This window comes from Lingula anatina, chromosome 3, assembly GCF_051362555.1.
Source record: "Lingula anatina isolate TDL-2025a chromosome 3, LinAna3.0, whole genome shotgun sequence".
In the NCBI taxonomy this organism is placed as follows: Eukaryota; Metazoa; Brachiopoda; class Lingulata; order Lingulida; family Lingulidae; genus Lingula; species Lingula anatina.
Genome location: NC_141769.1, coordinates 15,514,938 through 15,527,203, shown reverse-complemented (window position 1 = coordinate 15,527,203; position 12,266 = coordinate 15,514,938). Strand labels below are relative to the sequence as shown.

General features: G+C 34.2%; 1 protein-coding gene across 1 annotated transcript; it reads right to left on the bottom strand.

Annotated features, from left to right (window-relative positions):
- Positions 1 to 5,395: 5,395 nt before the first annotated feature.
- On the bottom strand, positions 5,396 to 10,923 carry LOC147762960 (uncharacterized). Its single transcript, XM_087009781.1, has 5 exons — positions 9,184 to 10,923; positions 8,838 to 9,105; positions 7,931 to 8,116; positions 7,460 to 7,563; positions 5,396 to 7,232 (listed from the first exon to the last, which is right to left on the bottom strand). The coding sequence occupies exons 1-3, from the start codon at positions 9,223 to 9,225 to the stop codon at positions 8,091 to 8,093; spliced, it is 336 nt and encodes a 111-aa protein (XP_086865907.1). The 5' UTR covers positions 9,226 to 10,923; the 3' UTR covers positions 5,396 to 7,232; positions 7,460 to 7,563; positions 7,931 to 8,090.
- Positions 10,924 to 12,266: the final 1,343 nt, after the last annotated feature.

The window sequence follows — 12,266 nt, the reverse complement described above, 5'->3', positions numbered from 1 at the left end:
CAAATTTTAACAATAAAATGTATGTGTCATGGATTTTTAGAAAAAGTGACAAGCAAATTAGGCCTTCAGGATCCTGGAACTTCAAAGTCACACCTTGAAAATGCCAACATGTGAAAAATTAAAATATCACAAAAAAACTGTTTAACTGCCAGAAAAAATTACCAAACAGACTGCATTTCCTACTGAAGCTGTATGTTAGTCCCATAATTCTTTCCTGTAAGTTTGAGAACAGTAAGTGACATGATTTTCCTTAAATGGTCATCATGAGAGCAGTGCCCAAAATAGGGGTTTCTTCAAATTTTGATGCAATATTACATAATGTTTAACAGCATAATGACCATCAATTTTTAATTATAAAATTATAGTATCATGGATATTCAGAAAATGTGACTAGCAAAGGTCTTCAGGCCCATGGAACTTCAAAGTCACATCTTGAAAATGTCAAAATGTAAATAAGACAGCACTGTTCTGAAAAGGGTTTATTTCCATTTTTACACTTTTTTAACATAAAACAAAATAAATAGTTTACTTCCATTTTTATATGACCAACTAAGAAAATTGATGACATGGGAAAAATATCAATAGAACAGTGTTAAATGTCCAATTCCCTCCATTCTGAAATTCTGAACATAGTGGATGATTGAATCTAACAAACTGCAATGATGAGTTTATTTCCATTTTTGACACTTTATTACACGATACACGATAACAAGTTTACCATCATTTTTACATAATCAACTAACAATGTTGTAAAGATGCAGGAAATATCAAACAAACACTTTTACTTATCTTATTAGTTCAATAATGAGACTGTTAACATGCCTAAGAATTGAATCTGAGGAAATGTGAAAAACAGCATAACTTCTAAAACAATGGCCAGATTATGCTGATTTTTGAACTCAACCTGCGTTTTAGTAAGATTGACCAGTCCTGTGAGTAAAATGACAATTTGCCCATCTGTTTTTTCTTATATTGTGTTATCAGTGCTGCATATATGCTGAAAAAAGTGAAAAATCAGCATAACTTCCCTAAAAATGGCCCGATCATGCTGATTTTCGAACTTGACCTGCGTATTATGTATATTCATCAATTCTGTAAGTTTCAAGCCAAAAGGTAAAATGGTTTTTCACTTATTGTGTTATAGGTGTTGCATATATGCTGAAAAAAGTGAAAAAACAGCATAACTTCCATAAATTTGACCTGATAGTTCTGATTTTCAAACTTGACCTGCGTATTATGTATATTCATCAATTCTGTAAGTTTCAAGCCAAAAGGTAAAATGGTTTTTCACTTATTGTGTTATAGGTGTTGCATATATGCTGAAAAAAGTGAAAAAACAGCATAACTTCCATAAATTTGACCTGATAGTTCTGATTTTCAAACTTGACCTGCATATTATGAATATTCATCGTTTTTATAAGTTTCAAGCCAAAAAGTAAAAAGGTTTCTTACTTATCGTGTTATCGGTGTTATAATAATGCTAAAAAAAAGTGAAAAAACAGCATAACTTCCCTAAAAATGGCCCGATCATGCTGATTTTCGAACTTGACCTGCGTATTCTGAATATTCATCATGCAGTTCTGTAAATTTGAATACAAAATGTAAAATGGTACTCCACTTATCGTGTTATCGGTAAAAGTGCACGGCGACGACAGCAACAGCGACGACAACAGGCGCAGGTGATGGCTATATGTACAGACACATCTGTGTCTGTACATAAACAAGGCAGCAAAGCTGTCAAATGTACAGACAAAAAACAGAAAATAAAAATGCAGAAAATAGGACACTGTCAGTTCTGATGTACTGATGTATTATGCTCACTGTTACTACATCACCAACATCAAATTATAATTCTGCATTACAGTGGATTAGGATCAAAGTAAAATGTGTAACAAGCATTAGACTATATCAATCTAACAGGATCAATCCAACTCCAAGGGGTTTCTCACTAAATTGCTTTCAGCTTAAGCAGCTTAGGATTCTGGCATGCCAGTTTCAGTAGGCATGACAGACAGCTAAGCCTCTTACATTGATTGCATTTAGCGAGAATTCCCTTGAAATGATCCCTAAGGCTTCAGGCTGATAAGTTATATTTTGGAAGTTCATATTTTGTTCATATTTTGGAAATGCCAGAATGAGATAAAGTTTTAAAAAATTCACAAAAAAATGCTTCAACTATATATATATATATATATATATATATATATATATATATATATATATATATATAATTTAATAGAGCTGTTTTTATTATTTGGGCTGTAAGTCAATCCTAAGAATCATTCTTGTAAGTTAAAAAAATACAGAAAATGTTACAAAGTAACAGTACAGGGCACCTGGTGGATGGGAGTGATAAGTCACATCTTGAAAATGCCAGTTTGAAAAATCAAAAATTAAAGAAAATATTTCAAAAATATTCCACTAAAGCTGCCATTCAGTCTAGCTGTATAACTATGATATGAATCGCCCAACTTGAGTTTAAACAGTGTTAACAACTCACAGATTCTGAAGTATGTTTTATCACAAAAAGGGCAGCCATAGCTATTATTCGGATATCTGAACTTGTCATCAGACCATGTGACCTCCATAGATGCTATACTTTGTAATAATTTCTTAAGAGATTATAACAAAAAAAAAAAAAAACACTTTTTCGAAAAAAAAATTAATTATTTGCCAAAAAGAACAGTTATTATCCCTTTAACTGCAAAGTCAAGTTGCAAATATTGCACAATAGGTAGCATCAATAAAAGTGAACTGTTACATGCCCTTGGGTGTTATAAGTCCCACACCGATATTGCCAGTATGTGAAAGATAAAAATTTCACAAAATGTACAACAGAATAACATGGTCTATAAGATTACAGTTTCAAGACCGTATGTGAGAGTTCAAATTCACACAATGAAAATCCCAATATGTGAAAAAAGATGAGAGTGAATAAAATAATATAATAACACAATGCTTAAAGACATAAAAACCAACACAACTCCTAATGTGGAAAAACAGAAAATGCACAGTGATTCTGGTGCATGGGAGTTGAAAGTGATATCTTGAAGATGCTAGTGTTTGAAAAATAATTAAAAGAAAATGTAAAATAAAACATAAAGCTGCTATTCAAACTTTTAATCTAGCTGTGTAATTAGTAACATGACTAACATTTACCTGCATAATAATCATCGATTCCTAATTAGGTGACACAGTTAAAAGAGATAAACCCAGGGGACTTTACAATGAAATCTCAACGTGTGTTTTATGTAATCTCATTTAATGGCCACTTGAAAATTACTTTATAACCCTAAAATAACTTGAAAATTAATTAAGCAAATTACTTTATGGTCCCGAATTAATACACTGCCCGCTATCCATATACATTTATTGCACCATATAGCACTCAAAAGAACTGCATTTCTTCCAAAACAGAAAACAATCACACTGATTTTTCAACACAAGCTGCACTTCAGCCTTATGAAACTTTTCAGTAAGTTTGAGCATCATAAGTAACATGGTTTTCCCTCAATCGCTATCCTGGCAGCAGTTTCCAAAATAGGGTTTCCTTCAACTTTCATGCAATATAACATAATACTTAACAGCATAATGGCCATCAATTTTTTATAAAAAAAATAAAAGTATCATGGATATTCAGAAAATGTGATATGGGAAGGTCTTCAAGGCCATGGAAGTTCAGAGTCACACTTTCAAAATACCAAAATGTAAACAAGAGATAACTGTACTGAAATGGTTTTCTTTCCATTTTCAACACCTTTTTTTTACATAAAACAAAATAATCAATTTTCTGTCATTTTTAAATGATCAACTAGGAAAATTGTTGACATAGGAAAAATATCAATAGAACAATTTTAAATGTCCAATTTGCTCCATTCACAGATTCTGAACATAGTGAATGATTGAATCTGACAAACTGCAATGATGAGTTCCTTTCCATTTTGATACTTTATTACACAATGCACGATAACAGGTTTACCGTCATTTTTATACAATCAACTAACAATATTGTTAAGAAGCAGAAAATGACAAAACAACACTTTTACATATCTAATTAGTTCCATTATGAGACTGTCAACATGCCTAAGAATTAAATCTGAAGAAAAAACACTTATATACAAAAAGGCTAATAACTTCATCAAAAATTAACTGATCAAGCTTATTTTCAAACTTGATCTGTATACTAGTTAGACTAATCACTCCTGTGAGCTGCAAGACAAATGGCTGCTTGGTTTTCCTTAAAATGTGTTATCAGTGTTGCACATATGCTGAATAAGGAAAAAAAACAGGATAACATTTGTAAAAATAGTCCAATCAAGCCAAATTTCCAACTTGACCTTCGTATTATGAATATTCATCAGTTCTGTAAGTTTCAATCCAAAAGGAAAAAAATTAACACTTATCTTATTATCCATGTTATAAAAATGCTGAAAAATTTGAAAAAAAAAGAATAATTTCCATAAAAATTGCCCAATCATGCTGATTTTCAACTTTGACCTGCGTATTATGAATATTCATCAGTTTTGTAAGTTTCAAGCCAAAAGGTAAAATGGTTTTCCACTTATCGTGTTATCGGCGCTGCATATATGCTGAAAAAAGTTTTTAAAAAACAGCATAACTTCCCTAAAAATGTACATCATAAGTAAGCAATATTAAAGTAAGGTAAGTTATATTATTCAAAATTATATTCTACATAAATTTCATGTGCTTTCCATCTTCCTTTTCCTCATGAATAATAAATAGATGAGCAGACCAAAGAGTAAACAAGTGTTTTAGACAATCTGTTAAAAATGTCCTTTCCGATACAAAGCATCCAAATTGCCTTTATTTTTATTTAAACTGATATAATCTCTTCAATTGATTGTTAATTTAACTTTGAAATACATGAACTTTGGGAAAATATGCAATGGAAGTTCTAGTAGATCCAAAGAAAAGATGCTGACTTGCAAAAATGAATTTTTTTGTTGAGGATATATATAGAAATTTAAAAAGATGCCATTGAAGAAATGTTTTTCTATTATTTTTATGTCATATGCATGATGCTCTAACAGTAATTTGCTCATGTCAAGTGAAACATACAGCATTAAAGACAGAATTCTCTCTATTTATAACATTGGCAATGTAAAGGTACTTTGTTTCAGAATGGACAATTTTTAACAAGCATCTCAAACATAACAAAAAATATTTAGACCAAAATGACGGCACGGAACTGTTAATTCTAGGTGCTCTATTCCAACTCATTAAAGTCTTGGTATTGTGGCAAGAGTTATTCCCAAAATTGAAACGTTGCGCAACACTGCAAAATCGTTTCTAAAATCAAAAAATTTATTTATTTACTTAACATCGTCTGGTTTTATGGAAGAAATCGGTGTGAAAGTAACTACAAAAGAGTAAATCAAGTTTAGAATATAATTTTTATTCAACTAACAAGTTCAATGATGAACAGTTACATACAATTCCAATAGGATTTGCAAGTAATCATTAATGAATTACTATACGTAAATGCAATGGATTAAAAAACGGTAGTTATACTGAAAGTTTATATCTTCCATTCCTGTCTTTATCATCTCACAACGAAACGCAAATAGCCCAGAAATGTACCAGATAAACAAATTTACCAAAGTAATTCATTCAGAAAGAGGCACTGAAGCCAAATTTTGATGGTCAGAGGTTGGTACCAGATGCTCTCGGGCCGTGGGGAAAACCCCGTCTAAACCCTTCTTGGGGAATGCCGGGAAAGTGCCCAGGCCCGGATAACAGTTTTTACAGCGCCTTACAAGCTCAAGAATATCGTCCCGTTTTAGACAGCATGGCACGACTGAATAAACTTTCGAGACTACAAACTATTCTCTTTATACCGGTATACTATACAAGATAAACATATTGACCAAAGTAATTCATACAGAAAGAGGCACTGAAGCCAACCCGAGACATTTACTAGAGACTTAACACGAAACTAGTTAAAACTTTATCCAGGGGGGCAAAGCCATAAATTAAGTCGCTCAGTCCTGAAATTTCTAACGATAACATAAACAGACCATAAACAGATTCATGTAATATGACCATAACTCGGGTATCTCAATGATTTAAACTAAACTAAGACATAACTCTGGATAAAATACCTAAAACTATAAAATTTCTAAATTTTCATTTTGCCCTGAAATCGCCACTACCTATATGATACAAGTTGAGAATAAAGCAAGCTTGCTTCGATTTATTTCGCATCTCACATCACTGTTTGACCGTCCATGTAAATTTCAATTTGAATTTGGTTGATCCGGAGAAAAGGTGCATATATGATGAAGTGGATTTATTTGTCAAGTAACACTTGAGAAAATCTGAATGTTAGTAATGTGATCTCTATCTTGAGAGATGATGGCATCTCTCAAGTAGAGCAGACTGTGCAAAAAATAATGAAATATTTTCACATGTAAAATATTTCATTGCAGATTTTGCACAGGCTATCAATGTAAAATCTCTTCATGTAAAAGCGTTTACATGAAGTCAGATTTTACAAAGATGTGAGGGTTTATTAGTAAGGTTAGTGTGCAGGTTAAGACCTTCTCAAATGCCTTACTGACAAACAACTCCACATCATCAAAAGCACAAATTTCATAAAAGACTACTGCACTAAGATTGAAACAAAACACAGACGACCATAAGTGGTGGAAATGCGCATGTTTTTGTGAGCATAAAACTATCTGTATTTAGAATGTATACAGCAACTGGATATTCAATTAAAATCATTAACATGATGATTATTATTATATCTGAAGAGGTAGACTTAACACATTTTTATACATAACCACGCCTCATCGTATTCAATTGGAATGCATGGAATTAAGAATCATCATTCAGACCTTCAGCCATTGTAATAAAACATCACTTACACTAGTGAAAAACAAAACTTAGTGCAATTACACTCGACAAAAGTTTGTGACCAATGAAACCCAAATATTCTTATTATCCAAAAGCCCCAAGTCCATTACTTGTTTGTATTCCTATTATACTCAGCATATTGCTTTCCATTTCCATTGCACATTCTCTATATTTGTTTGCAGAACAAGTTGTATCCTTCAAAACAAAGACTGCTAGGACGTCCAATCGTCAATGAAAAGTGGCTTCAGGGGGTTCCTTGCTAGCGCTATGAAGCGTTTCACATCTTGGATATTTGGTCTACGGTTGAAGCTGTTTGCCTTCGGGCATCATTTCTGGAAATCCCTTTTCGTAGCCTACAAATGAAATGTAATGTGTTCACTTAAAAGTTATTTCACCTTGAAATGTTACATGTTAAAATTGTTGGCTGTCCATGCTACTTTTCTTAAGGAAAGAAAAATAATATATGATTGAATTATTTAATAACTAATTTAGACACTTGGCTATTAGTTAAAGGATGCAATGTTTAGGAATGTGCTGGGCGCTTTTGCCAATTCTGTATATACGATCCCCAAGAACTTACAAACTTATCTAGCAAGAAGATCCCTCGCTCCTGAAGAAGAAGTGTTTCATCTGGTGGTTTGGATGTTGCAATCGACATTTTTGGACACCTCCACTTTTGGTAGCCTGCAAATTTGATTAATAATTTTAAAATGTAATAAAAGCCAACAATTGCAATACGAAATGTGTTTAAAAAGTTTCACGGGTTTGATAAAAAATAGATATCAAGAGTAATTTTGTCACAAACTCTGATAAAACTTATCATATATTTTTATCACATGCCACGGGCGACCTTCACACTTCTGTGACACAATGGAGTACGGCAAAATTTAGAGTTAACGACGGAAAAGGAACATTGTATTTGCTGTAACAGACCAGGAAAAACATCGATTGGGAGAGTGCTTAGATTCTACAAAAAGGAAGTGACTGGAGAACAAGAGGCATAAAGGAAGGAACGTGTTTTGCTTTCCCAAATAACATGAGTTACATGTACCTTTTAAGGCTTTCCATCTCAGTGAAACGTCACATGCTTCTGCTGTTCTCCCATACAGCCACCTTATAAACAGACCATGGCAGGACTAAATCAGGCACCAAGGACTGATAGAAATAAACAAATGTGCCGCTCTTCTTGCACTTCTTTTGAAAACTGGGAACTAACAGGAGTTGCCATCACTGAGTTCTGTAAACAGAAACGAAAATGGAATAAGTTTTAAAAATCAAAGCAGTCGGCGTCCATTAAAATTGTTTGAACCAGTGCATTTCTAGAATGTGTTAATTTAGTAACGTGGTTGATAGATTTTTCTACAAGTTTTCATAAGAGCTTTAGATTTGAATTAATTTATTTAATTAACTGTTAAATCACAATTTTAAATGACAAGGTCTTGTTAATACAAATATTAATGCAATACAGTCCATTCCTATTCAAATTTGTATTAGGACCAGTAAATACAGATTCAGACTTCTAGATTTAAAGGAATAATAACTCTTCGTATGATATCTTTATTTCACAATAAAAGCATTGTGAACAGCTCATAGAAATATAATATATTGTTTTACCACAAACACAGCAATTATAGCTATTATTCTGATATCTAAGCTTGTCTTTAGATCACGTGACTTCCATTGATGACTGTACTCTGTTATAATCTCTTAAGAGATTTTAACAAAAAACCAAACTTTAAAACAAAATGGACTAACTTTGAATAAAAAATTGATTCATTAACCCTTGGTAAGTATGGGGACATTGTTGTTTACTCCAGGAAAATTCATTTTTTGGCCAAAACGAAGAGTTAGGAAAGTAAGGCGGTCAAAACGGCCAGTAAGGTGAAAAGTTTATGGCACGGACTACAACTAAAAGTAAATCATTTTAGTATATTGCTCTCCCCAATAACACGGGTTACCTTTCAGGATTTTCCATCTCACTGAAACACCACATGATAAGACTCGCTGGACGCTTCCACATTGCAGCAACCTCGTAGACGGACCATGGCAGAACTCGCTGGACGCTTCCCCAGGGCAGCCACCTCGTAGACGGACCATGGCAGGACTCGCTGGACGCTTCCCCCAGTGCAGCCACCTCGTAGACGGACCATGGCAGGACTCGCTGGCAACAAAGATTGGTCGAAGTAGCTGAAGTGTAGATGTGGGTCCTCTTCTTGCAGTTGTGTTCTGTAAACAGAAATAAAAACAAGATTAGATTTCTCTCATTTCTTAAACTCTACTTCCAAAAAGAAAAAGATTACATACCTTATGGAGTGCAGTCGAAGTCCCACCGGTGGTGCTCATCATCTTCTATGTCCTGTAAACAGAAATAAGAACGAGATTAGAGTTCTTTCATTTCTTAAACTCTACTTCCAAAAAGAAAAAGATTACATACCTTATGGAGTGCAGTCGAAGTCCCACCGTTGGCGCTCATCATCTTCTTTGTCCTGTAAACAGAAATAAAAAACGAGATTAGATTTCTTTCATTTCTTAAACTCCACTTCCAAAAAGAAAAAGATTACATACCTTATGGAGTGCAGTCGAAGTCCCACCGGTGGCGCTCATCTTCTTTGTCCTGTAAACAGAAATAAAAAACGAGATTAGATTTCTTTCATTTCTTAAACTCCACTTCCAAAAAGAAAAAGATTACATACCTTATGGAGTGCAGTCGAAGTCCCACCGGTGGCGCTCATCATCTTCTTTGTCCTGTAAACAGAAATAAGAACGAGATTAGAGTTCTTTCATTTCTTAAACTCTACTTCCAAAAAGAAAAAGATTACATACCTTAAGGAGTGCAGTCGAAGTCCCACCGGTGCTGCTCATCATCTTCTATGTCCTGTAAACAGAAATAAGAACGAGATTAGATTTCTTTCATTTCTTAAACTCCACTTCCAAAAAGAAAAAGATTACATACCTTAAGGAGTGCAGTCGAAGTCCCACAGGTAGCGCTCATCATCTTCTTTGTACTGTAAACAGAAATAAGAACGAACTGTAATAAAAAAAATAAACCTGGAACGCATGCAATAATGCAATGACACTACGACTAGTCCACGACAGCAAAAAGGTGAAGTATCCTCCGAAGATCCCTGAGCGACGATTCCTCGTGGGGAGAAGCGAAGGTTGTAGCTGGCCAGCTTAGAGAAACGCCGAATCCAACGTCTAGACGTCTGCGTGTGCAAGGAACAATATGTCGAAGAGCGATGCGTTGACGTAGGATGAGGAAAGATTCGGAGAAATGCGAGTCGACTCGCGTGTCCTTTGTGCTTGATACAGGGCGCAGCACACGACGTCCTTGCTGTTGCTCTAGATCTGTCCGCAGTTGAGTGAACGCACTTTCAAAATTCCGCGCTTTTATACCTTTAGTCACGTGGTGGCGTTCCTGTTGTCACCACTAGTCAACTTGTTCATAGGGGATGGTCTTTGATAGTGATACGCCAATTTGATTATAATATCTTAAAGACATATAAATTTAATTTTATATTTTCTATTTTGATTTTTTGTTTATCATTTCATTTTATGGTAAAAGTATTAAGTACTAAGCAGTGACCTCGAAATGTAACAGACAAAGTAGATGACAATTTCTGAGCAACAAATCCTCTCCCCAAAATTATGATAGGCACGATGTCGGTTATACTGGAAGCTGTGAACTTCTCGCAGGCCACTATATTGTGCGCGTGTATTCCAGCACTGATCCAAAATGTGGATGACGTAATAGGGCGTAGAATGACTGCATTTTCGAGGCACCCTGAGGGAGTATGGTTGTTCTGATTGTAGCGAATTGTAGTGAGTCATTTGAAAGCACGCTGGACTGGACATGTACATCCACCTCAGTTCTCTTAAACACATTTTGTAATCAAGAAATGGAATGAAAATAAGTTATTATGATTTCACGAATAGAAAGAATAGCAGCAGTGGGTCATATGAAAAATATTGATTAACTTCTACAAGGCAGAAGAAACGAATGATTTTATTTTTGTATATAAAACATCTATTGATTTAGGCAATAATTAAGAACAGGTGCCATCCTTTTTGGCTTCAGGTGACCAGTACTCTTATGTCACTGGCTTGAGTAGAGAAAAAACAGAAAAAAGATAATAAATACGAATAATAAGATAAAAAAATTTAAAAATGAATTTTTTCTCATTTGTACGCTTACTTTATCCATTTTAAACCATATAGGATTTTACACTTTTATTAAAATATGCGTTTTAACATTGTTTAACATTGTACATGCTTATAGGCCAATTGCTCATTATCAGTGCTTCATGGTCGGGCACACAACAGTTCCATTTGTGTGTTTTCTCAGTGAGGTGGTCTCTGACTCGACTCTACCTAAAAATCGAACTCGGGACTTGCCTCGCCTTCCACGAGAACACTCGCTGATTCTCAATGTGTAGGTCCATTTAAGAATTTAAAACAGGAGAAAGAATTGTTTATCCAAGTGGAATTTACTTAAATCAGTCTAGCCACTTAAATCGCCGCAAAAAATAATTACTAGATTTATCTGTTCTGACATAAAAAAACAAAATGTAAACCATCGTTATTGTAGTTCGCAGCTCCATCTAGCATTCTCCAATCGATCTAGGTTATTTCTACTAAAGCACAAATGCAAGAAGTGAGTATGATGTCTAACGTCTCAGAAAATGTCTGTGTTTATGTTCATTTTAAATGGCACAATATAGATTGCGGCTACGTCCGCGGTGTCACCTGGCTTTTAAAAACTGAAAAAGAAATTGTGACGCCTTTTGCTGCGGGTCATTATTTTTTGTTGTTTGATGTTTTTGTAATATTTTAGCCATACAAAGAATCTTCAATAACATCTTTGATTAGCTAGACGATAGGCAGGACACACTCAATTGTTTTATACAAAACACGACAAAAACGCATTCTCATGGAAAGTAATTTGCAAAACCTTAGTTACCAGGCATTTTAAAAAATATATATACTTGAGGTTGAGAACAATATTTGTCAGTAAAATAATTGTGCTTCTCGTAATACCTCTTTTTTATACGGATTTTTTTATTTTTGTTAGTATTAATAACGTGCGAATATTACCCAAAAGGGTTGTTATTTTAAAAACCTCTTTCCCTGAATACGATTACTTTATACTAGCAAGGCATGAATCGTAAGATGTTTTCATTGTTTACACAAAAGCTTGATTTATCAATTTCTGTTACAAAAGGTATTTTAATAAAGGAGATTTCGCCCCCCCCCCCCCCCCTCCTCCACACACACACACACACACACACACACCTTCACGCTACTCGACGCTCCCGGTAGAATAGGCACGTTTCACAATAAAACGTCTTTGTCACTGTTTATGTAGTTCTGCACCACACAATTTACTC

Coding starts and splice junctions, on each gene's coding strand:
- LOC147762960 (XM_087009781.1), bottom strand. CDS start 9,225: ATGATGAGCACCACCGGTGGGACTTCGACTGCACTCCATAAG. Junction 9,106..9,183: donor CTTCGACTGCACTCCATAAG/GTATGTAATCTT, acceptor TTCTGTTTACAG/AACACAACTGCAAGAAGAGG. Junction 8,117..8,837: donor GAGATGGAAAATCCTGAAAG/GTAACCCGTGTT, acceptor TTCTGTTTACAG/AACTCAGTGATGGCAACTCC.